The sequence below is a fragment of the Schistocerca americana genome, chromosome 3 (genome assembly GCF_021461395.2).
Source record: "Schistocerca americana isolate TAMUIC-IGC-003095 chromosome 3, iqSchAmer2.1, whole genome shotgun sequence".
NCBI lineage: Eukaryota > Metazoa > Arthropoda > Insecta > Orthoptera > Acrididae > Schistocerca > Schistocerca americana.
The window spans coordinates 761,048,068-761,075,710 of record NC_060121.1 but is presented as its reverse complement, the minus strand read 5'-3'; the positions used below and the strand labels follow the sequence as shown (position 1 = coordinate 761,075,710).

Here is a 27,643-nt window from a genome sequence, read left to right as displayed (position 1 = left end):
CGCTGCAGTCATGGACGGTGCGGCTGATCCCGTCGGAGGTTTGAGTCCTCCCTCGGGCATGGTTGTATGTGTTTGCCCTTAGAATAATTAAGGTTAAGTAGTGTGTCACCTTAATGACTGATGACCCTAGCAGTTAAGTCCCATAAGATTTCACGCACATTTGAACATTTTTTTCAACATTTTTGTTTTCGGAAAGTGTTTCTCACGACTAACTTGTTTCGTGTGCCAACCTCAGTTACCCTTCATTTTGTTTTACTTGTTTCGTTTTCCAAGCTCAGTTTCCCTTAATTTTCTCTAAATTCGCTTTTTGAGACCCATCCCTCCGTCCCAACGTTCACCAATAACAATATTCCGGTCTCCCGTTTTCATTAAATTTTTATCATCTTCCACTTCCCTTCTGAATTCGTGCAATTAAAATCTGTCGTAATAACTAAGTGGAAGCCGATATATGAAAGATTGTTGTTGACGTCTAAGCTTCCAAATTGTTAAATTTTTCTTTCTACTGTACCACGCAATCAAACATATAGTTACAACGATGCAAACCTACCACAAGATATACAGGATTCAATCTGCCTCACGCTAAAGGGGAACTCTCAGGAAAGTAATTATAGAATTTCAGTTTGATACCTTAAGGTTTTCAACCCTTTCAGACATGAATTTTTTGTAGAATAAGGAAAACTTGTCGTCATGCGGAAATGCTCTCAGGCGATTTTTCAAATGATTTTTAGATGCTACATTTATACACAAAATATATAGCCGATTTCAGAACTTAATTTGTACACTTGGCTACATTTTATGGTCTAAAATAATTAAATCCGAAAAATTCTTTATTGTAATAAATTGTAAAATTATCATTGAATAATTATCAAGCAAAATATTCAATTACACAGTACAATATAGCGAACCAATCACATCCGTGTATACTGGCGGTGATGAGCTACTGTTCACTATTCCATACAGTTGCAATGACTTTCTGATATTTTCATGGTGTTTAGCAACAGTTGGCTGCACTTGCACATGATGAAAGGAATGAAAATTCACAAATGTGTACGTCAGGTCTCCATTGTGAAAAAATACTTCTGTTGCAGCGAAGACACATTAAAAATGTTAATATGCACAGTTGTAGCCAGAGGACCTGAAAGGGTTAACAGTTTGGAATGGTGTACTTGTGTTCCATATAGCCAGTGTATTGAGCTTAATAAACGAGGTATGTAGTAGTAATAATCAATAGTAAATGTAAATAATAATAAATGTGTCTACAACCATACACATGGGTTCAACACCATATTACTGTACTAGCCAAGGTACTGAAGATGGTAAAGTCTTGCCTTTAACGAACTTTTGAAATTACTTAACCAGCCAACTGCTGAAGAGACACAGTTTAACGTGGATTCCGAATCATCGTATTCATCGAAAGTATCTTCCATAAGACTGTAACATCTCGGTTTTCTTCATCAGAAATCACTACATGTCACTGGCTGTTTCTGGATAGACTTATCAGAATGCGGTTAGCCTGGGAAGTGTTATTGGTTATTTGTGACAATGTGATCTAATCATGAATAGATCGTTATGAAATGACTCATACACATGTCAGTGTGTTTATGTCTTAATGAGCAGTTCTATCGTTGTAAAGTAAATTATTTCATATTAGACTTACAATAATAATGAGTTAACTTTTCTCCACAGGTAGAGTAGGCAAATTATCCAGTGGGCTTGATAAGTGCGGACCATTAGCCCTGCACATCTTCTTATCCAGAACTGTAGCTTCAGTAACTTGTAGAGTGTTTTGCAGCTTCTAGTAGTCCCTTGTAAGGAGGTATGTAGCAGTGTTAATATGCCACCAAAACATTAACAGAACACGCAATAACTGAAATATATTGCATAAATGAATTCCATTGGCTCTTTAACTACATGGCGTTTGATGGCTCCTAGCTCTTCCTGAAACTGAAGTGCAGAGTAACAAATGTCCCTAGATGCTGTTGAAACTATCATTTCTATGTGGAAAATAAAGACACTATTTCATATCGTCAAGGTGGGCTGTCCTTGGAGGCCAGAGGAAGAACTTTCATTCATTTTGGAACCAGGATATATGTGTATGCAGAAAGACGAGGCTCCTAATGACATGTTTTCACTCTATTCTGCCATCCTGTATTCTTTGAAAAAGGCAAACGTCAGCACAACTCGGTGATATTTATCCACATGCCAGTCACACTTCCATGCAAATCAGACAATTTTCAATAACTGAACATGGTACGCCACTGAACGCAAACACACGATCTTTAACTTCTCACTCGATATTGATTAATGATGAGACAAATATTTTAAAACAGTAATTATTTATTCTTCCTGATTCCAATCTACAATGCCAGGGAGTAGAATTAAATGTACTTTCACGGTTGCAGGCTTATCTAGAAGCTTGTGAACTGTAAATGAAAAGTTTGTATTTTACAGACAGTTACCAGACTGGAAAAAATTTCCTTCTTATTACTGCACTAACTGACCATAAGTTAGAACTATAGAAAATGAATACTGTAATACCACACAATTCTGGATCATGGCTATGTATTTGATAGTTATATCAAGGTGAAAATTTTCATAAATCATAGGTATACTGGAATCATGCATTCAAGCAAATTTGGGAGTTACAATGATTCTGAGTCCACTTTTGAAATGAACAGAAACATCAATAAAACAGCAATGTATTATGAAGGGGAAAGGTTTATAAATATGCACATTCTGACAGATATTAGTGGCAACAATGAAAAAATTCTGACTATAAGGGAAATAAGGTACTATACAATCATTTAACGCTCAAGACAGCTCACAGTTTTACTGAAAAACGGTAATGTGAGTGATAAACCACAAAATGAAAATATTTTTAATTAATTACTAATTAATATTTGGTAAAGACAGGCTCAAGAGGTTCATTGAAGGAGGATGGAGGAAGGAGATGGACTTAAAATGTTATTCATCATAATTTCCATTGTCAGATAGCGCTGATATCTGTTATTAAATTCTTGGAATTAGCAGACTGCCTAAAAATATATGCTTGCGTAGTGTGAAAGTAACTGTCAACCAAATTCCGAAGTATTTTTCTAGATGTCTTTGTTAAAAGTTCTAATGAGAATGATGGCATGGAACATCTAAATAAGTCTGTTGAGTTTCCTTAAAGGCATCATTTTCCTAATTAATGGGACCACAACCTGCCTGTCTAACCCATGTTAATTTAGGTACGTATTTGACAAATATCTGAAAAAACTATTTGACGCAGGACTTCAAATTTTTACTATACATTACATGATGATAATAGAGTCAACTGTACCAAAATCTACTTTATCCATTTTATAGTTTTTAAGAAACACTTTTTTAGATTTATTAACAAAAAAATTTTTTTTTTCTGCAGAAAATATTTTTTGTGGACTTCCTAATGGGGGAATATTAATGATGTAGTACCAGAGGTGGCTTTTTATGTTACGCAGAGTCTCTGAAAATTTCATTCGTTTATCTATGATAGCTTCTGATATAATGGGGCATATGTACTAATAATTTTAGTATGTGGGAAATTGACTTTAAAGAAAATTATTTTGAAATTTGTTCGTTACAGTTAATTAAAACTCTCCTGCTGCATACGATGGCCCATCTTTGGCCTCTAGCATGTCTTCCAGCTTCTTTATCACCTTCCTTCTTGCTTTCTTGGCCATATTAGATGCAGACCTGTCTGCAATGGCTATCATCATTTTATCGAAAAGTTGCAGCCCAGTGATCATATTTTCACCAGGATTAATTCCCAGCTTTTGCAGTACCCTACACTATCCAATATTACCACAATTGAATGTAATAACAGCAACGTGCACTCGTAGTTTCTTTGTATGCAGGCTTACAAATACAGTTTTAGGAAGTCGATTTCAAATTAAGCTGTTGAAACATTCATTTGGGTTCTGTGTCTGCCCATGCAGACATTTCCTTAGAATGTCAGGATAAGCCAAGTCTCTGAAAAAAGGTAATAACAGCAGCAGTAAGGGAATCCTGTTGAGAATAAGATTCTCCAGTTGCCTGAGCCCTGTTGTATTTGTACCACGAATTTTCTCCTGATGGACACAGTCCTTGACATGGTTTATCATCAGTAGAGGAGTTATGGAAGAATATGGCCCAAACATCTCTCTTCATTGCCTTCAGATTTTCTTTATTTCTCCTTATTGGCTGCCCATAGTGTACCTGCAACTTTTCTATTTCAGTTTTAGTTAACTGACCCTGTACAGTCAACAATTTTCCATCTGCTAATTTTTTTCCTCTCATATTAACAGCTAGTTTTCTCAGCCTTGTTCGCAAAAGTTTTTGAATGTGGCCTACACATCTTATTTGGCTAATAGTGGCATCTCCATATGGCTTAGAGTTCACCACATTGTTGTATGCCTTACTGTCCCCAACGCCCAGATATTTGGTGTACCATACACCTCTTGTTTCTACGGGGCAATGAAATATTTGTAGTACTCCATGAACTTCCTTACCACCTCTTGTTTCTCTAAAATTAGCCACACAGTTGTGTTCTTTATGTTCATTGACTTTACAACATTTGCAATATTTAGATATTATCTCCACATCTAACACTTTACTGGGGTCTACCCTCATGACAGTCACTACTCCATTCAGAGAAGTATGTCCTCTTTTCTGCCAACTTCTGCCAAGTGCAACTGCGATATCCGAACATCCATAATTTTCTTCCACTGCTTCCCTAGCAGCCAGATTCATGCTTTCCTCACTAACCTCACACACAGCTATCCCTAATACTGCAGACAGTTTTTCAACTTTATTTGGTGGTTGATGTAAGTTCTTCATGGACCAAAATGTTCTCCCTGCAGCCATGCCCTTGCCAATGGGTCGTAATGCATGAACTAATCTAGTATTCAATTCATAAGGGCCACTTGCATCTGGTTTTAAAGAACTCTTAAATGAAATCACAGCTGTGCATTTAGTGCACTTTAATCCAAAGCAACTGCTAGGCCCTTTCTCCCACTGGCACTCTCCCAAATATTCAAGCTCTGTGACTCACCACACTGTCAGCATCGTAAGAATTTAGAAATTGCATCTGATAATATTCTCAAATTTTTAGTAATGTTACTGCACCCCTTGTCACTTACAGCCAATTCGTTGTACCTCTCTCGAATTGGTGAGAGCTTCTTTGAAGACGCACTTGTTGAAGAATTAAATTTAGAAACATCGTTGCCAGGCGACATAACCTCTTGTATAGATAGCTTTCTAAATTTATTACCTCTAGATTGTCGTTTCTTGAAAATGCCTTTATGTTTCGTCATCTTCAATAAACACAACAAACACCCAAACAAGCACTGCAAACGTAAATATAACAACTACTTACAATCACACTTGAACAAAACTAACCATGTGGTTGAAAGTGTGTTGCTTACAATCCGTAGGAACAAACGAACACTGACCATTCCATTCCAAGGATAGCCAACACACTCAGGAGTAAAAAAAAATACCGAACTTGCAATGTAGGGGATATAAAGATCTAAAATATATGCAGAAAAGTGAGTGACAGAAAAGTGGGCTTGCACATGCACACTTGGTATGAAAATGCTCTTTAAATGCTCGAAAAAAATTATTTTTCTGCAAAATCCTTTTCAGTGTACTTCAATATAACTTTAATCTATCGAAATGTGATGGAAACCGAAAATCTATTTTTTTCGACCTGAACCACGATGTGTTCCCCTTAATATGAGCTAGAAAAGTGTCCAAGAGTATTTTCACATTTAAATATTGAATATTTAACTAATATATTTTATTTGGATATATACTTGCCTAATATTAATTAAAAACTTAGCAGCATGTAATTTTTTAACTTGTACAAATGCATGAGTCTGCATCTTGCCAAGTTACATATCAAGCAATTAATTTTGAACAACCTATGTACAATCGGGTAAACAGCTCTTTTAAACACAGATGGAAGGAGACATTTTGAGATTGGGGAGAAATGATGAGCTACATCCGACTACGTACAGTTAAGTGTCCTCATTACATTTTTCAGTGTTCTAACACCACACATACATCAACCTTAATTTATAATAGTTGTACATAAAAGTTGCTGTTGTTACCCTTCTCAGAGACAGCAATAGAAGAAACCTTCAGTAATGCTTGTCTAAGAATTAGTAAGTACAGTTGTTTCCCAGATGAACTCTTAATTAACAAAAAGCAACACACTAAATTCTATACTGTAACCAGTATAACACAAAAAGTTAATACAGCAGTAGTTAGTGAATATTGTTAGTGCAACATTGGGAAGCATGTAGAACAACTAGAAATTCAAAATAAATCATTTGTAACAGTAGAGGTATACTATGACCGTGAAGCTAATTTTTTCATCAATCACTTCGATTCCCTGTAGGCCTATTTAACAGTACAGATGAGGAAATAACATTTGTCTGGCCTTATAATAAAGACTTTCCTATAATGCCTGAATAAGCATTTGTTGCAGTCAGTAACACTGGCTGCATTCCTAATTTTGCAACTAGGGTAACTGATTGCTCAGTCATTGACAGTATCTTTTATAGAAACTTCCAATGAAGAGAGCAATGTTACAAAACCATAACCTATGTCCTCCTGAATCACAGGCAACAGTTCCTTTTGCTGCATGTTAATACTGATCAAGCTACAAAATCTACTAAATTTGAGATGATTAAGACAGTCAGTAAGCCAAAATTGCTAATTTTAGGAAACACCTTGAAGACATGCAGTGGGGTGATGTATACAGTGCTTGTGTCTGACATCAAATAATATATTGGCAATGTCACAGTCTTGATTTTTACAGATTTCTGATACTGTGAAGGCTTCTTAAACATACAGCAAGAATATGCTTAATTCTTTAAACAGTTAATTACAGCCTGTTGGTGTACTTGTGATCCTTCAAAAGCATTTGACTGTGTAAATCACAATGTCCACTCAAGTAAACAGGTATACTACAATGCCACAAAAGATCTACAGACTGCATCCAATCTTACCTCCCTGACAGGAATCTTAGGGTACCAACACCAGAGAGATCTATATTAAGCTATCAGGCATCATTCAACTGAGAACCAGTTACATGTGATGTCTCACAGATTTCCATCATATTTTTTGGGGTAGATCAATAACAAATCACTACATAGCCAGACCCTGCTTCATTTTGATAGCAAAAATAACAACAATAGATTTTAAAATGTTATTAATTGTAAATCTTATTAACATTAATGAATGGTTGCTAGCCAATATTTCGTCGCTATTTTTCAAAAAACGCTCTTTATGCTGTGCAGAACTTGTATGAAGAACCCCCTCCCCAGTGTATTCCTAAAATACGACACACATGTAGAAGAGCCTGAAGGTGTTAAACTTTTGGGATTACGATTTCATAATGAATTCAACTGGGAGTAGCATATCACACAACTGTTTAAGTCCCTAAACAAATCACTTTTTGGCAATGTGGATGCTGCTACACATAGCCAACATCAAAATAAACAATGTAGCATACCTCACCTCTTTTCATTCCATAATGTCATAGGGGATAATTTCTTGAGGCATCTCATTAAACCAACTGGAAGTACTCCACATTCAAAAGCATGTATTATGAATTATTTGTTTCAGAAACTCAAGAATGTCCACCATGACATATTCAAAGAAATTAGTATACTAACTACTGCCTCCAAATATATTTATATTTTAATAATGATTGTTATAAACAATATATCTCTTTTTTAAACTAAGAACTTGGTTCATGAAAGCAATACCAGAAATAAGTTTAAATTGACAGAGATTAAACTCACTATCTATTTTTCACGAAAAGAAATTTTCATTAACTTTGCAGCAGATACAAAAAATTTAGCAGCTAATAATAAAGTTCAGTCTAAGAGAAACTTAAACAATTCACTAGTGGCGAGCTATTTCTAATGAAGTGACATATTTCTTAGTAGATGTATGAAACGATAAGCAAATCTAATCTAAATTCCAGTTTATTTGGTGTGCCTACTCACAGAAATTTAAAATGGAGAAAATAAACTGCTGAGTTTTTCATATACCTAAATTCTCTTAATACAGCTACTTCTTTTGGGAGATGCAAGTCAATATCTTCATTTATGTCTACGTTCTTCTTATTAACATCTTACTGGACACTCTTGTCAGGTAGCTATTCAGAAGGAGTAGTTTGAGTGCAACCAGCGAGTAATAGCTATCACATGTAGCAGTTCAACCAACACAACATACTGGATGTCCCAGTGTTTGTATCTATTCATTTTCCTATACAACGCTCCATTAGATTCTCGAGCATAAATATTCTTTGTCGAATTGCCCTTTTAGCTAAAGTTTACACTGTTGACATACATGTTCTGGCAAAGCTCCACTGTGAAGAGCTACATACAGTGGGGATAAATTATTTGTGATAGTAAGTAATATAATTCACCTCATTTGTCAAGGGGATTTCAAATTATGACATATAATATTTTTAGACTGCAATAGGCAGGAGAGGGTCACGTGTTTGGCTAACTGCTGAACCCTAAGGAAATAGTGCTGATGGTTCAGTCTCTTATCTCAGTGTGCAAAAGAATATATAGCACAGTACTGACACCTCCTTGAAAACCAATTGAAATCTGCTGCTAATAACTTCAGTGTCTTTCATTGTAATCAACTATGCATTTTTCTTTACAGTAGTATTGTTATTTCGGTTACCTGCCGTGAACAAATGAAGCTGGATAAGAAGTTTGAGTCTCAATAGATATTTATAAGTGCTACAAAATAAAATTAGGATGGAATACGTTAAAAATAGGAATTGGAAATCGCAAGGTTGGAACTCTGAAATTTTGTTAATCGTAACTAGCTTGTGAGACACACCAAGACCTGTGCATGGTGTTCGAGTCGTGAGATATGCTGAAGAACGTTACCCTTCCTGCAGGGTTGCCACAGCATATGTGTTTTCAAAGGTGTTCCCAAAAACAACAGACCGCTGTACATTTAAGGGAATTTTAGAACGTCATGAACATATACCCTAGCGAAACTGGTTAAAAAAAAAGCTATCAAAATTTTAAAAAAGAGCAGTAATATCTACAGAAGCATCACAAGAAGAACCAGTATAATCATATTCATCAGTAGGACTGTCAGTTGATCATAATGCTGTGTTCGACATGCAACCACATAAATCGTTGATAATTTGAACAAAAACGTAAGCTGTATTACATCTGTCAAAGCAAATTTGAGATATATATTGATGTTACTCTTTCTGGGTGCTTCTTCTAAAAAATAAAAATGAAATGTTACAGTGGTATCAGCTGTACGGAAGGAGAAAGAGGATTGCCTCTTCTGCTACACGTGTTCGACAAAACGAACGTTTAGTGGCTCAGGTCGTAATGTTCACTACTAAGAAAATTTAACCACTGCACTGCTCTTTAATACTTAATTGGTCTGTATTCGGAATGATTCAACATCATACCGTTATAAATCGTGACGTTTGACTCTGACACAAGGAATCAACTAACTTCATTTGGTTGGTGAGATACCAGCCATTCCTAGTGTCCTAATTATTTCTATTGTTTTTGTTTTTATTAAGACAGAGACTAAAACAGATGCCACCGCAGTTACCATAAAAGACTCCCATTCGAGAGGATAACAGTTCAAATCCCCGCCCTGCCATCGAGATTTTGATTTTTTTTGTGATTTCCCTAAGTTGCTTTAGGTAAACAATCGGATGGACGTTATGAAAGGACACAGCCAACTTTCTTCCCCCGTCCGAGCTTGTATTGCGCCCTTAGTGGCCTTATCGTCGACATGACTTGAAGTCCTAGGTTTCTCTCCTTTCTTTGTGGTTCAATGAACACAAAATGACGTAAATTTCCATTTATAACATTTTTATATCATATGTTTTTAAGTGTAAATGTGAGATTTAACATTTTAATTAATGATCGTGAGTGATTGTAATTAAAATTAATATGCCACAAAGTAATAAATTTTAATTCGCGTTACTCTGCGTTTTAAAAGTGAATAAATTAAGTTCGACCTAAATTTTTGCAGTTTCTGTATTTAATTCTTAGCAATATTTCATACAGTGGTAATTACATTAGTTAAATCTTGCTGATGCAGTAACTTCCTTCACAAATTCACAAAACAAAATCAGTTGGTACACAAAACTAACATTCTATATTCTTTATGTCAATATACAAAATCCGGTAGTTGTCCTCAGAGTAGTTGGTCGTATTTGACAGATATGATGTCATTCGATCGCTCATTATATACAATCGTTGTGTTTTGGGATCTATGTTGATGCTGCTGACAAACTGTAGACGTTCTTCGTCTTGAACTATCATGCGGAAGTTCCTTGGATCGTGAGGCTTGCTCGTGTTCCAACAGTAGATGGCCAATTCATCGAGCACAGGGAAGAATAGCCGCTGTCCCTTTGGGTCCACCACCATTACTCCACTCTGCCCAGATAATTCTCCTGGCAGATCAACCTGAAACGGGTACACCAGTCTCTATCAGAAAGTTGAGAACAGATGACAGAACAAGACTACCTCTTCCACACATTTCAGAATTTCTTTAGTAATATCCCTTAGTCGCTCTAAATTCGTGGAGCTATATATACCGTCTATGCAACTGAATGAAGGCAGTTTATTTATTGCCAAACGGATTTCGCTTCTTTTATTTGGGATGCATTATCAGTAGCCTGAAATTCAAGTTTCTTTTTGTACATGCAATAAACGTATTATGTGATAGATATAATATACTGATATATTACATTTTGTTATGATTTTTCTTGCTTTTTAGGTTAGAGGCAACTTTTATAGCACAAGTTCCGTATTATAAATGTATCGTAAAGTGTTACTTACGATTTCCTGCTCTATTAACACATGTGTTTAGTCCTCGAGACGTATTTGTTATCTTTCATACACCAACTGGCTGATTTCTGGCGTTCTTTCATCCACATTCGTCACGTCACATGTTTTTCTTTCACTTTCCATTTGGTGATAAACCTATGTGTGTTTTTGATGTGTAGTGTTGCCAACTGTTGTGTGTTTGTCTTTTGTTTGAGTTGGTTTTGACGTTTTTCATTTGTTATGTGTGTGTGTGCTTGTGTATGTATTCTGCCGTGTGTAAATGTATTTTTACAATAAATATGGGATTGTGTGTGTGTGTGTGTGTGTGTGTGTGTGTGTGTGTGTGTGTGGGTGTATGTGACATGTTTGGTTACACCACATTTTCCATACCTTGAAGAGCATACTCTCAGTTGTGTGATTAGATTACCAAATATTTTGTAAACAGAAGCGAGTACATTATACAGGACGCTGAGTGTCCCACAGAAACTCAAGTAACTTTAAGCGAGAAAAAGTGCGCGAACAGTTTATCAGAGATGATCAGCAACCTTATAAGACTATACACTGGGAACCAGTTGTATTCATCGAGTTTAGTGGTGGATAGCTAGAGTAGATCACATCTTAAAACTATTTAGTGTAAATACTAAGAAACGTTGTGAATAGGGACGATTACACTATTTTAGTATTAGTTGAGAAGGATGGAAGACATATTCTTTTGCAAAGGTTCTACGCAAATGCAGTACTTTCGTAAAGGAAATCGCGTACAAGAAACTAATGCGACTAAACCTAAAGAAGTGGTCCAGCTGTTGGAGTCGTTACGAAGTGATCTTGAAAACAGAGATCAAGCGAGACTTCAGAGACACGATGTTGGGATCGTAATAGTTCCGTGTAAGCCACATGAAAGTGTAACAAAAATAATGGGGGAACAGAAATGGGAATCCTCGAAGATCACGTAGTCCGCGAGTACCACTGTTATTTCTATTTAGAGAACCTCCGTTCGAAGAGGTGTATGTAGAATAGAAATTATGTCCATACTCATACATAATTCTTTCTTTAAATTTCGCGAATAATGTCATAGCTTTCCCCTGAACGGTGACAAAGCCCACAATGTCGGAGCCGTAGTGTGCCTAAAGCTGAATGTAAAACGAATCTACTGTTACCATCGACTGGGGTCCACCATTTACTCCGCTATCCGGCCGCCTGTCAAGTGGCAGAACATAGTCCCTATGCTCCTACTGGCGGACGATAGAAGCCCCGCTTAACTCATAGACGCAGGAAACATGACGTTGCTCCTGGATAATGCATGGTTAATGGAAACTCCATTTCTACAGAAAGCATACAAACAGGTGCAGCCGGTAATGGGCACTTCCACTTATAATGTAAGGCCGTAGCATGTGCACGAATCAAAGTTAAGTTCTGCAGTATACATAAAATGAGGACAGTTTTTGTATTTTAGCACTTTCGTTACGTAAATATTTTGCTCGTAGACTATATTGTTAAATTTGGTAGGTAACAACTTGACAAAAAGTGTCTCTAGATATAGCCAGTTGCGTAGGAATTGTACGATAAACTGTATGGATGAATTCAGTCTCTGCTGACGGCTCAAAAACATTAATTCCTACATTTGTGTTGTGAGTAAAACTGTAATTACTTATTTTCTTAATGATGTCTAAGGACAAAGTTAACTCTCCATTTCACCATGGATCGCAGATGAGCTGTAAACATTGAGGAAATATCCAGTGGTAAACACGAGTGGAATAACGTTGCATAAAAGTTCTTGTATCTCGATTAATTGGAGTTTCATAGATACCCTGGCGGTAGTAAATACCTCACCTGGTACACTCCACATTAAAGGCTGCATACTATAACATCATACACTCTTGCGACAAACGGAAACGCAGTTGCCCAGGAAACGCGTTGGGTGAATCTTAGTATAGTGAACTTGCATAGCTTTATACTTGACCATTATAGTACATTTCTTTGCAGTTCAGAGAAACTGAAGGATACATAATCTGGGCATCACACGAACATAAGTATTCGCTCCCTGCAGAAGTGTTGCACATACTGTGTGACAGTGGAAGAAAGGTGACGTTACCTGCGTCTTGATGTCCAAAACGTCCCAGTCGCGTGCATCTCGGATGACCTGCTTGTCGACAACGCCCTGGATGTTGCTGGCGAACGCCTGGAAGTAGAGTTTCCCATCGCAGCTGTCGTCGGCCGTCACTCCAATGAGGCCGGCCGGCAAGTAGTAGGCAGGCCCACCCGCTTTGCTGAAGAAGAAGCCCGGCTTGGGGTGGAAGTACTGGCTCTGCAGGAATTTGGAGACTCCAGTGTTGAGGTCCGTCACCGACAGTACGTTGCCTCTGGGGTCGGAGCTGTAGGCCGTCAAGCTACCATCTGGACACGCGTCCACCTGAATAGGAACTCATGTTTGTGTATGTCCTTTAACACATTGGTCAATTATGTTCTGAAGAAGCCACAGTGCTTAAGTTAGACAACTCAGTTGACTGACATTACAATTTACTTAAGTAACAGAAAAGAACTGCAAATTTATTTCAATGAAACAATGTGACTGCACCATGGAATGTTTCCAAAAACTATGTTTGTCTTTCCTTTCATTGTCGATATCATATCAATAGATGAATCCCAGTCCTTACAATTATACGTTCACTCTCTTAACTACCTGTCAAGAAAGGAACTTCTTCTACAACATATAACAAACAGTTAAAAGAATAATATGAAAAGAGGCTGAGTTATATTACGATTTATTCCAACTCCAAAATTTTGTTTAAATACAGCTAGGTCTGAGAACTGATTTAATGCTGATAGTGGTGTATAAATGTCTTAGGTGGCGGGTAAGTACCATATTTTGAGTCAATTCTAGTATGGAGTGGTGCTTTGCCTATTCATATTCCGCAGTTCAGTGTTCCAGTGCGCAGCACGTGCTAAACATCTCAGCCTGAATTACTAGTAAACGGTATCTATGGCGCACAAGGCGAACGTCGGTACTGTGGCAATAAGGGCGGCCCTGTACACGGAGAGTAATATGGGTACCTCTTGTTTGTAATATGCCTGTCAGAACTCAAAATGGGTGATTCCTAGAACCGTAACGCCTCTGCCTTTTGGTGACTTTGGGTGATTTTTTTTTGACACTGCATGGTTTTGGGAAACGCAGCTCCCACCTGCCAGATACAGATTGTGTAAGAGAAACAAAATAAACCTACTTCAGCTCACTTCTTAGCCCCATGTCCCCTCCACACACACACACACACACACACACACACACACACACACACACACACACACACCACATTCTCACTTCTCGAGCATCAGATTGGATTCTTGCTCTGCACTTGTATTGCTGTTATGTGTTCACCAGTATTCTCAGTGTTAAGTCCCCCTCATCGACAGTGAATTTACAAATTGCGAACAAGCTGACAAGTGCTTAGGAATCACGTGGTCAGACTTGAAGACATATACAACTCGGCTATTAAATTCTTTCGAATGAAAGAAATCGGAAATAACGATGATGAGTTGGTTCAAGTGAACAAGAGCAAAAGGGTTACACTGCATGCTTGCTAGCATCTTGCACTATGAGAAATAATTACCTATTGCTGCCTATTAGGCACACCAATAACTTCATCCAGAATTGGCTTACAATATTAACGGATGCTGTAGCCCTGTAGCCTACAGAAACTCACAGACATATAAGACGGGGCTAGGGAGACCACTAGTTTCACAACAAGGCCAAGTCGTCACAACCTTAAACAGACTACGTTGTCATTTAGTTGACTATTCGAGTTTACCACTGTTTTGTGCTGCATACCACTCAGAACAATGTGACAATAATTCCCAGGGTTGCAATCATAGTCATGGAAGAACTGGACTAAGTACTCATTAGGGCCGTCAGACCATCTCTTACATCAGGCCAAGGTTCACATGTACAGTACCTTTTCTGCATCGTAGTTACGCAAGAAATACCAATTTTAATAAGACGAGTAGTGTATGACAATTGTATGGTTTGATTGCCTGTGATGACAATGTGAGTAGATAATACTGACTATAAACTAATAAATTTATTACTGACAATTCTTCTACTATTACTGCTGCTTCTGCCACGAATAATGATAGCAGTGATAATAAATACGAAAATAGCAACAATATAAGTAGCGATATCAAAATAACTTAATTATGTACTAAACAAATGATTTCTGATACAGTGATTTCTGTGGAAAGGAAATATAAGGAGGCTACATCAGCTAAGAATACAGGGATTCATAAGGAAGGGTAACGAGTGCATCTAGCGACAATGATAGTTTTCATTGTTGCTTTATGTCATTGAGTGTCTTAAGGAATTTTCTCTGATGGGAATAGGTGTTTCGACCCTGTTATTCCGACAAAGGCATCAGGGCCGAGGAGACATACGAGTGACAGTGTTTGTGTTGATAGGACAGTAGACGAGACCGATGGGATGGGAATCTCAGCACTTGTCTGCAGGCAGGATAGCTGTGAGTATGATGGTGAAATATAACCAAAGAGTCGAACATCACTAATATAACAAAAACACAGGCATTGTTCAATTCGCCATGAGCTTTCCTGACAAATATCTTGGAGAATAACATTGCAGTAATCAATAACTGAAAGTATAAGTGTTCGTATAAGTTTATTTTCCAGGTCAAGAGAGAAGGGCTTTATATGGTTTTGTAGGCCATGAAGAGATGTTGAGCCTTTCTTACTCTTAAAGCTACGTCCTCATTCCTATTTAGATTTTGTCTTTCACTACTCACAGACTATTTGCTGGGGGGAGATAACTTGGTATTTGTGTATCTTGAAGTTTTCCCGGCGTATTGATTGGTCCATCATATTTCGGGCTTGCAGCCGGATCACGTTGACATCTTGGCACGATATTTAGGCTACCAAACATGCAGCCATCTTCAGGTGAGTACGAGACTGAAGATTACTGGTGCGCGTCGTTCTATAAACACCGAAAATTGGCGCGGCGGCGCCTGCGCAGTGGAGAAGGCTAATACCGCGCCCCCTATCTAATTTGGCGCGCCCTGCAGCAGAAGCGGGCCGCGCATGCGTAGTGGTGTACCTACATTTGCGCTATCTGTCATAAAGCGCCTTCGCGCAGCTGAGGCGCGGTAGTCGAAAGTATAAAATCAATTTTCGTCAGCCGTCGCACTAGATGCAGACCAATGTCTCTGTGAAGCGATTAAAGAAATTACAGGATCCCATGCTTCATCCATCTGAAAGCCGCCGTCTCGATTAATAAGATCTTCTGCCAATCGTATCTCCACGGACTCCTTGTTAATGGATTCCCAAAAAGATCTAGTTGTCGCTAAAATTTTTGTTCCACAATAATCCATGGAGTGTCCCGTCGAAATACAGTGTTCTGCTATGGCTGATTTGTTGGGCTGTAGTAGACGTGTGTGGCGCTCATGCTCCACGTATCTTTCCCGTACTGTGCGAGTAGTTTGGCTAATGTAGGATTTGCCACATTGACAAGGGATCTTATAAATACCCGCCTTCCTCAGACCCAGATCGTCCTTCACAGAGCCAATCAAAGCCGATATTTTCGTAGGTGGTCGGAAGATCACTTTAACTTAATGCTTCTTTAAAATCCTTCCTATTTTAGAGGAGAGGTTACCCATATCCGGAAGGAACGCCCTGGACCTGACCACCTCTTTGTCTTCTTCTTCTTGTTTCTCTTTACATTTCTTCTTTGTTATAGCTGTGCGGATTTGGCGTGTAGAATATCCATTCTCCCTGAAGACGGATTGCAAATGTTCTAATTCTTTAGGAAGGCTGTCCTTATCAGATACCACATGTGGCCGGTGCACCAGAGTACGCAGCAGACCCATGGTTTGTGCAGGGTTGGCCGGCCGCGGTGGCCGTGCGGTTCTAGGCGCTCCAGTCCGGAGCCGCGCTGCTCCTACGGTCGCAGGTTCGAATCCTGCCTCGGGCATGAGTGCATGGGTATGTGTGATGTACTTAGGTTAGTTAGGTTTAAGTAGTTCTAAGTTCTAGGGGACTGATGACCACAGCAGTTGAGTCCCATAGTGCTCAGAGCCATTTGAACCATTTTTTTGTGCAGGGTGGTGGCAGCTTGTCGCCTGCAAATACAGATCTGTGTGTGTGGGCTTCCGGTAGACGGAGTGCCCCAAAGATCAATCGATTCTACGATTGACAAGGACATCCAAAAACGGCAGACATCTATCTTTTTCGACTTCCATGGTAAACTGAATATTCTTGTGAATGGAATTCAGGTGTTTTAAGAATCCTGCCAGTTTATCTTTTCCATGGGGCCAAACTACAAATGTGTCATCCACATAACGCCAGAAGACTTTCGATTTAAATTCAGCCGACTCGAGTGCCTTCTCCCCAAAGTCCTCCATAAAAAGGTTTGCTACCAGAGGGGACAAAGGACTGCCCATGGCAACACCGTCAACTTGTTCAAAATATTCATTGTTGAATAAGAAATAAGTTGAGGACAGGCAATGATGAAATAATGCTGTTATGTCGGCTTTGAACCTTCTACTAATGAGTGCCAGTGAATCCATCAGTGGAACCTTAGTAAATAAAGAGACGACATCAAAACTCACTAATAAGTCAGAATTGTGGAGTTGGAGCGACTTCAGTCTACTAATAAAATCGGCGGAATTACGAATGTGATGTGGACACTTGCCCACATAAGGTCTCAGTAACGAAGACAGATGTGCTAAGTCATAGGTTGGCGCACCGATATTACTGACAATAGGGCGTAATGGTAGTCCCTCTTTGTGAATTTTCGGAAGACCATGAAGCCTCAGTGGAACAGAGCTATGCGGTTTCAGTCTTTTAATGACTTCACGTGGAAGCGTAGAGGAGTTTAACAAAACTGTCGTTTTTCTTTCCACTCTGCTCGTCGATTCCTTGTTGATCTTCCGATATGTGGATTCACCAAGGAGGTTATAAATCTTCTCGTTGTAGATGTTTCGTGGCAAAAATACCGTCGCATTGCCCTTGTCCGCTCGGAGAACCACAGTGTGGGGATCTTCACGTAGTTTGCGAAGTGCAGCCCTTTCGCTAGAAGAAATGTTGTTCTTCAGAGGAGTCGCTTTCTTAAGTGCACGGCATGTTTCACGCCTGATTTCTTCAGCTGCGTCGCTGGGAAGGGGTCTAACAGCTTCTTCAATAGCACTTTGAAATCCGCGAAAGGTGGAGTCTTAGGTGTAGGAGCGAAGTGAAGTCCTTTTCCGAGTGCTGACAGCGTCGCATTGTACAAAACTCTATCCATGAAATTAACCACGGAGCGTCGAAAAGTGCCTTCTTGCGGCGATGCTGTCGATAGACGTGCAAACTTCGATGACTGCCTAGAAGATGACTTGCTGTGAGCCCAGTCCGCTTTGGCCCAAGTGACTCCGTCAACCCACTCCCAGGTGAAAGAAGGAAGACTGGATGCTATTTCCAAATGAGGGTGATACAGTTGTCTTGATATCAGCTCCAGTTCACGGCGAGTGAAGCAAATCCTCTCCTTTACTAGAGCCAGGCTAGCTAGCCTTCCGAGTTATATTCCTGGCGGCGGCGGTCCTGATGAAATGTGTCACTTTGGCAAACTTAGGGATAAAGCCATTGTCCCGACACTTCAATAAAAAACACAGAGAGCTAAGTAATCTTGCTCGTTTGTTGCGTAATTTATCCAAACTCTGGACGTGTGCTACCATCTCCTCCCCGTAAAGGTATCTGATGTGTATCTTGAAGTTTTCCCGGATTATTGATTGGTCCATCATATTTCGGGCTTGCGGCCGGATCACGTTGACATCTTGGCACGATATTTCGGCTAACAAACATGCAGCCATCTTCAGGTGAGTACGAGACTGACTGGTGCGCGTCGTTCTATATATACCGAAAATTGGCGCGGCGGCGCCTGCGCAGTGGAGAAGGCTAATACCGCGCCCCCTATCTAAATTGGCGCGCTCTGCAGCATAAGCGGGCAGCGCATGCGTAGTGGTGTACCTACATTTGCGCTATCTGTCGTAAAGCGCCTTCGCGCAGCTGAGGCGCGGTAGTCGATAGTACAAAATCAATTTTCGTCAGCCGTCGCACTAAATGTAGACCAATGCCTCTGTGAAGCGATTGAAGATATTACAGGATTCCGTGCTATATCCATATTACGAAACTACTCTGGCCAAACTACTCGCACAGTACGGGAAAGAAGCGTGGAGCATGGGCGCCACACACGTCTACTACAGCCCAACAAATCAGCCATAGCAGAACACTGTATTTCGACGGGACACTCCATGGATTATTGTGGAACAAAAATTTTAGCGACAAGTAGATCTTTTTGGGAATCCATTATCAACGAGTCCGTGGAGATGCGATTGACAGAAGATCTTATTAATCGAGACGGCGGCTTTCAGATGGATAAAGCATAGGATCCTGTAATTTCTTTAATCGCTTCACAGAGGCATTGGTCTGCATCTAGTGCGACGGCTGACGAAAATTGATTTTATACTTTCGACTACCGCGCCTCAGCTGCGCGAAGGCGCTTTACGACAGATAGCGCAAATGTAGGTACACCACTACGCATGCGCGGCCCGCTTCTGCTGCAGAGAGCGCCAAATTAGATAGAGGGCGCGGTATTAGCCTTCTCCACTGCGCAGGCGCCGCCGCGCCAATTTTCGGTATATATAGAACGACGCGCACCAGTCAGTCTCGTACTCACCTGAAGATGGCTGCATGTTTGTTAGCCGAAACATCGTGCCAAGATGTCAACGTGATCCGGCTGCAAGCCCGAAATATGAAGGACCAACTTGGTATTTGTCCCATTTATAGCTATTTATTGTAGGGATTCCCTATGTATTGGACTAATGAGCCTATAATGATCTATCACTAGCGCTTAGGTTTTGTATTGGTTGAGCTTTAACGCTACATTCTGTTCCCATTTTGATAGTGCACTCAGGTCATTATTGAGATTCTCAGTAGGTTTCTTCGGGACTTTTGGTTTTTTGCTTGCAATTGGAGGTCGTCAGCTTACATGTTCTATTTGCAATAGGAAAAATTCATCCCACTTCATTGACACACCTGTACAATGAAAAGAATATAGGGCCGAACCCTACGGGGCGCCAGCCTCCATTGTGGTTTTAATGGTGCCGGACATGACGCATAGCTGTCGATACTTGAGGTATGAGGGAAGCTTTTCTAAAATTTAGGCTGCTCAGTTTAGCAAGAAAATGCCGAAGTCGACTGTGTCGAAGGCTTCGCTGCAGTCTAAATGCATATGATAGTCGCGCCTTTTGCTTCCATGGGAAGCTTGAAGTCATCTTTTACCTTTATTAAGGCAAATAGACTGCGATGTTTAAGACAACCAGACTGATATTCGTCTGGTAGGTTGGTTGTAGTTAGATTGTTTTTTAGCTGGCTGTGGAGAAAAATACAGTAGCAAATCCACAATCTAGTTAAATGCCTTAGGGAGAATAAGGCATTCCTGCTGAATTTATGAAACGTAGCTCTCTTTTACTGACTGAACTATGCTATTTGTTGGAAACAGGTTCAAAAATGGTTCAAATGGCTCTGAGCACTATGGGACTTAACAGCTGTGGTCATCAGTCCCCTAAAACTTAGAACTACTTAAACCTAACTAACCTAAGGACATCACACACATCCATGCCCGAGGCAGGATTCGAACCTGCGACCGTAGCAGTCGCACGGTTCCGGACTGCGCGCCTAGAACCGCGAGACCACCGTGGCCGGCTGTTGGAAACAGGGTTACATTCCGTAGGATATGCGCGCTGGTAAGAAGAAAGTAGCAGCACTGTCAGATGTGGAACTGTAATTAAGTGCTTGAACTGCAAAATACGGGAAAAGACACATTTAAAATTTTATGAGACCATGAGTGTCCTTACTTTACTGAACAAAAATGAGTCATTGGTCAGTAAAAGGTTATACAAGAAGGGATGTAATTAAGGATATTGGTATTAAGAATGAAATAACGATATTGGTATTAAGAATGAAATAACATCTGTTTGCAATGTAGCCGCATGAATACATCAGTAATGTATGTAGTGAAAAATTACTTGTCGTAATCATTAGATAGTAATATAAAGAAGGGAGGAGTAGAATAAATATGTGAAAAGGCTGTGTTTTGGAAAGATGCAGATGGGTAACGCTTGCAATGAAGAAGAACAGTGGGCAGCAAGAGGAAATTTCTAGCGTATAACAAGACTGTCATAGTTTTGTAGCTAGTTCCCACATAGAAAATACTGTTTTTTTTATACATATTCTGTCTTTTCCAGAAAATACTCACCCACAAATAGGTGTACCATGAATCGCAGTATGCGTTCTGGATTTGTACGGACTTGATGATCTCATCTGTTCGCAGGTCGAAGATGACAATTTTTGGTGGACACACGTCTTTGGAAATCGTACACAGGTCCAAAGCACCGCTGTCGAGGGCGTATAGAGTATCATCATCCGCCGATGTTTTCTGAAACAAACGGTCAGTGAAGGAACTCAGAGCTGAAAAACGACGACATACCTCCGTAAGAGAATCGTTGATTACTGCTTCGAAGACAAGACTGTCCACGCTCTAAATTAGTATACCTGGTCCTTACTGGGTATATCCTTATGGCTTATCCAATTTGCTGTCTGTGAGTTAAGTAATCGAAACAAAAATGAGAGAAGAAACGATGACTAAGAAGAGTTTTCATTAGCTATTGACTGAAAATGTGATAACGAAAATAATGGACAGTCCTGAAAGGAATTCGAATCACTAGTAAAGAGGAGAACCAAATTCATTTTAAGGTAAAATACAAACTAAGGCAATGACAAAAATAAGAAGAAGTCGACCTATGTATTAGTAAAAGATAAAGTGTCCTACAATGTATTCAAGATTACGCTCGACAACGGTAGCTATGAAGCAATAACGAGAAGACTGGCATAACACGAAGATTATTTCATCATCGAGGGAAATGATTTGATTGTTTATTTATTTATTTACAGAAACATCTTATCAAATAAAATTAACACCCGCCTTTTACATGTACGCAGATATCTTTGGAGGTGGTATATCAATATGAATGTAATTAGCGGTACTCACAATCTTATTATGAATAACATTAATAAGGAAAATACAATAATCATCGTAATTATTACAACATACTCAATTATTATTATGATAAAACAAAATTTCACGCTGTAACGTTACAGTAAAATGAACTAAATACTAACAACAAGACAAGGCAGAAGCACCGGAAATAAATTCTTTGTTCGGAAACGAAAAATAATAAAAAGTCAGAGACAAAACATAATGAACGAAGAACGTGGGAAATGGAAGAAAAGGAAAAAGGAAATGAGATAAGCATAAAAACATCATGAACAGTTCAGCACAGAGGTTGTATCCATTCCGAGCTCCAATGTACATGTCAGAGGAGTCTTACCGTCGTTCTGATGACGTCCACCAGCTGGGTGTTGCAGTCGGTGATGGAGTCTTCGGTGGTGTGGTGGATTTCCAGGTTGGGGTAGGGCTTCAGGCGCGGACTCTGCTCTCCGTCATAGGGGATGGTGCTCAGCGTCACTGGGATGCCGCGGCGGGCAAGAGGCGTCGTCACGAATATGCGGTTACGCTGGTGATTGTCCACTGCGACACGACGAACATAGGCAGACCATATTATGTTTTATAATCAGACATCGAAATAGACATTAGCTTCACTGCAGAGCAACATGACCATAAGGGCGCCTTAAGATACTGTGTTTACCCATAGTAGAGTGTACTGTGTATTGAACCGGGGCCTAGAAACGACGGAGAGGCTTCGTCCTGCCTTAGCACTCAGTGGTTCACAATCCCATAACAAGCTACAGCAGTCCACGCACCCCACCGCCACCCTACGTCGAACCCCGGTTTATTGTGCGGTTCGGCCCGCAGTGGACACCCACCCGAACGTCTCATACCAGACGAGTGTAGCCCCAATGTTTGTATGGAGGAGTAATTATGGTTAACGCATACGTGGAGACAGTGTTTGAGCAGCAATCGCCGACATAGTGTAACTGAGGCGGAATAAAGGGAACCAGCCCGCATTATCCGAGGCAAATGGAAAACAGGCTTAGAAACCATCCACAGGCTGGCCGGCACACCAGACCTCGACACAGGGACCAGCGCGCCTCCCCGCTCGGGAAGCAGCGCGATAGACAGCGCGGCTAGCCGGGCGGGCTCATAGTGGAGTACTCGATGAGGTAAATCGGTCCCACTACCTGCTTGTCCGTCTCCCCTCATATCTAGTTCCACAATTAAGTCGTGAAACTGATTGCGGAGTGCTATACTTTGGCATACATGAAATAGATATAGTGTGTTAGTCTGTACCAGTTAATACAGAAATGTTTACAAGTAAATAACTCAACCAGAAACATTTGTATCAGCAACATACAACATACAATCTGTATCACTTTCATCTCATTCTTTTTTGTAGGAAACACGACAGCGAAGTTACTGATTTTATTGTACTTATTCCACTTGCTTGGCATGACAGCATCATGGGGGAACAAATATGTATTGATATTAAATGTGAGAAATGTATTTCTAACTGGGGCTCTTACTTGTAAAGTCATACTTCCAGACCATTTTAGGGTCGTAGCGCTCGCTGGCCGTCATTGCATTCTCCAACTTCCCATCGTCTCCAAAATCGTATTTGAGCTATTTGGCGGCTCTGATAGCGACCAGCAGCGGCCCCTCGGAAGCGCTGTGGCTCGTCGACCCCTTCGTCCCTGGGGACGCCTTGAATTCACCTAGCCCTTTCCTGAACGTTAGAACTTCACACACACGTCCAGTCGGTGATGCTTTATTCACAGTTCTGGTAGAGAGGAACGTAATGTATATTACTATTGTGATAAAGGCACCGTAGCTGCCACACGTATTACTAACTCAAACGTTTGCCGTCAACAACAGCATAAATATTGGCAGTGTATCACATATGGTGCGGATACACACCCAGAAAGACATTAATGAAATATTCTTTGTCCTCGCGTTTCCTAAGAGACCGATAAGCGGCCAGCTGTCACATATTCCTTGATTAAAAATATCGTAGTGTTACCAATTAAGCAGTAACTAGTCGCAAAATCATGTTTTCTTTATGTTTGATCTCTGCTTAAGACAGTGTTACTACACAGGGCACATATTAGTTGAAAGCATCGATTATGGCTGTTAATCAGTTGAAGTCGATTTGCAAAAGTAAATAAAGAAAACATGATTTTGCGACTGGTTGCTGCTTATTTGGTAATTTTATGGTTTACGGTCGCTGCACAACTTGGGAACCACATGGAGCCCACCATTCAGAAATATCGTAATGGTTCTTGAATGTAAACCGGTATTCAGGAGATCCAGATGTTCAAATGGCTCTGAGCACTATGGGACTTAACATCTGAGGTCATCAGTCCCCTAGAACTTAGAACTACTTAAACCTAACTAACCTAAGGATATCACACACATCCATGCCCGAGGCAGGATTCGAACCTGCGACCGTAGCGGTCGCACGGTTCCAGACTGTAGCTCCTAGAACCGCTCGGCCATACCGGCCGGCAGATCCAGCTGTCTTCAAGCATCTAGCCAGTAAGGTTTTTCAGGATTATCGTGACGCTCTTCTGTGACTCAAACAAACTGTTGACCATTCCAACTGCCCTTCATATTATTTGGTGAACATCACCTGTTGATCCTCTTTGGTATGGGTCCGACGCACTAGAGCAACATTCTAGTGCAGGCCGCACGACTGACTTTAAATAACCTTCTTTGTAGTGTGATTGTCTACCAAAGAATTCTACCACCTGCTTTGTGTGCAGCTGTGCCTATGCGATCACACTTTTCAAGCATCTGATCAATGAACACAAGCTTATCACCTATATTGTCTACAAATGTGCTCCTGCGATCATTTAATTTTATTTCCTTACAAATTCTTACAGACAGCTATTTACGCGTGTTTATTCGTCCAGTAGTGGCTTTGATGTTTCCTGCAAAATACGCCCATTTCAGTCTAAAACGTAGTATAATATGCTAAATAACGCATCTCCCACAGTTTATATTCGGATGGAGTGAATTGAAATGCTGAAAAAATGTAGTTAGAGTATGAAGTCCATGTGGTCACATCACAAATGTATCATCATATAAACTTCACAATCGAAGTGGGAAAGGAAGGTACTTTACGTTTTCTTGATGTTTTGGTACTAAGGAAAGTAGATGTAACCTTGGGACACAGCGTCTACCGCAAGCCAACGCATACAGATGTATATCTGCAGGCCACAAGCTGCCATCATCCTGCACAAAACGGTAGTGCCTTACATAAGTTAGTTCATAGAACACATGTGGTATCTGATCATGAAGGCCTGTCGAGTGAAATACGACATTTGAAGACAATATTCCGACAAAAGGTTATTCTGAGAGACAGATACGTAATGCATTCAGGTCCAGGAGAGTTCAGGCTATGGAGCAGAATGAAGACACGAAAACACCTACCACTATGGCCTGTTTGACGTATTTTGGTGCCATGTTATCAGGAACCGGAAGAGTCCTCGGAAGATATGGAATTAAATGTGTTTTCCAACCATCTGAAAAACTAAGAAATCTGTTGGGTTCGGTTAAGAATGGCCTTGGCCTGAGGAAATGTGTGTACAGGATTCCTCGTCAATGTGGGGCAGAGTATATAGGCCAGACATGCCGCACAGCACAAGAACGCTGCGATGAACATCAGCATCATACACACCTTCGTCAACCCGGAAAGTCAGCAATTGCGGAACACTGTCTGAATACAGGACATCGCATGATTTATGAAAAGACGGAAGTTTTATCTCCGGCACCATATTTCCAGAATTGGGTCATTAAGGGAGCAATACGTATCCGTACAGCCGGTAATCTCATCAACAGGGATGCGGGGTTTCAACTGAGCCAAGCCTGGAACCCTGCATTGACTGCAATCATATCACGATGTGAAAATCGAGATTCATTGCTAAGAGACCCGTCGTAACACTGGTCTAGTACGGTCGTAGGGGAGTTACGTCTGGCTGCACTGTTGGCAAGCGCAGCGTACAGCCCACGCGCAGGAGAACCGCTCTGCAATTTTCGGCAGAGGGAGTTTGGATATGGCACAATCTATCTGTTTGGTAAACGCGCATGCGCATTCTTCGCGCCCGTGTTCCAGAAACGGGGCGTCGCCGTTGGGATACCGTCAGTCGTATCTAGCCACCAGCAAGGCTGAACCACCTGATCATGTAGAACAGTGGCTCCGAGGAAATATTGTGGATTTGCATAGCGTGTTCTGGCGGCAAACGCGTGAAAACTATTTACAACATATCAGCATGAAAAGCTTGAAGAGTCACTTTCTGAATCTAACTTGACAGATCGTATTTATAACTGGGATTCTTACTTGTTACGTCGTATCCAGCGAGCATTTTAGGGTCGTAGCGTCCGGTTGCCTTCATTTCCTTTTCCAACGCCCCGTCGTCTCCGAAGTCGAATTCGAGCTCTTTGCAGGCCTTGATGGTGACCAGCAGCGGCTCCTCGGAAGCGCCCTTGCTCCTCGCCACTGGGGACGCCTTGCCGGCCCTGTGGGCCGCTCTGACTCGACCGCCGTGCCTCGTGGCGTGGCTCGACCTGTGGTGAGCGCCACCAGCCGCCACCAGCAGCAGCACCAGCAACGCGAGCGCCGACACGCGAGGTCCCATCTCGTAACTGCCTGTGAATATTTTGTAAATGACATTCAGTACCCTATAAAAATTAACTAGATGGAAACGTAAAATAAAGATCTCTGTAAATGTGATGTACTGGCATTAGTCCTAGGAATATGCGTGGAATATTTAATGTTGGTTGCCGAGTCTGTGTTCAAGTCGAAATTATTCACTCATTGTAGTGTTCGTTATAAATCACATAAAGCAGTCTCGAAAAATGTTACTTTAACATTTGCCACCGATACCACCGATAATTTTCCTAGTAACAAATCGTCTTGCGTTTTTCAGTAAGCTATAGTGGGTAATGTGGCAAATTTTCTGACTTACACAAGTTACTTTTAAAGTTTGTAGCTGTCGAACTATCTCACAGACTTATAGTTAGTTCTTCTTGTAGAGTTACAATGAGTCTTTGAAGAAGATTTCCACTTAAAAACATGTGTTCATCTTAATAGAACAGTAATAAAAGTACGCCGTAGGATATACTGTCTCTGCGTCGGGAGAAGAAACACCACATCTGTACAAAATGTTAACAAACACGTAATTACGTAATTCGAATACTGTTCGTGAGTTTATTATTGTGACACCCACATCCAGCATTCAAATTCTGATCTTTAGCATTAATAAATGGTAAATTGCGATTCTGGCTATACGATAATACTTTTCGCATCCCAGCGTTTCATTTCTTCGAGAACCGTCGGTGTTTCATTGAGCTCTTGTTTTAATTACCTCGTCGGGGACAATTCGATACATAAATACCATATATAGATTGCCTTAGATACAGTGGGCTATCATTCGATAACAGCGGCTGGGTTTCAGCGGGAAACTGCACATTCGTCAATAAAATTGCAAACCTATGATGCTATTCGCGAAGGCCCCCACCACACTTTTACATACCAAGGTCGTTGCTTACCCACTTCTCGCGGCCTTCATGTATTATGGCCCGATCAGTACAGCATATTGAAAATTGACTCACCGAGCATTATATAGAAAATTTTGCTTGGAGAAAATTTGCAGTTTTCGTAGTCACCATTCTGCTAAGGAGCGAAAAGTTGAAAGCATGAAGTTCATATAATTGTACTGTGATATTGGTAGACTACTTCTTTTATTTATTCTAC

General features: G+C 40.4%; 1 protein-coding gene across 1 annotated transcript; it reads right to left on the bottom strand.

Annotated features, from left to right (window-relative positions):
- Window positions 1-10,031: 10,031 nt before the first annotated feature.
- Window positions 10,032-26,534, bottom strand: LOC124605488 (protein yellow-like). The gene is made up of 5 exons (XM_047137212.1): window positions 26,228-26,534; window positions 22,262-22,461; window positions 21,130-21,309; window positions 12,937-13,254; window positions 10,032-10,481 (listed from the first exon to the last, which is right to left on the bottom strand). The coding sequence occupies exons 1-5, from the start codon at window positions 26,523-26,525 to the stop codon at window positions 10,161-10,163; spliced, it is 1,317 nt and encodes a 438-aa protein (XP_046993168.1). The 5' UTR covers window positions 26,526-26,534; the 3' UTR covers window positions 10,032-10,160.
- Window positions 26,535-27,643: the final 1,109 nt, after the last annotated feature.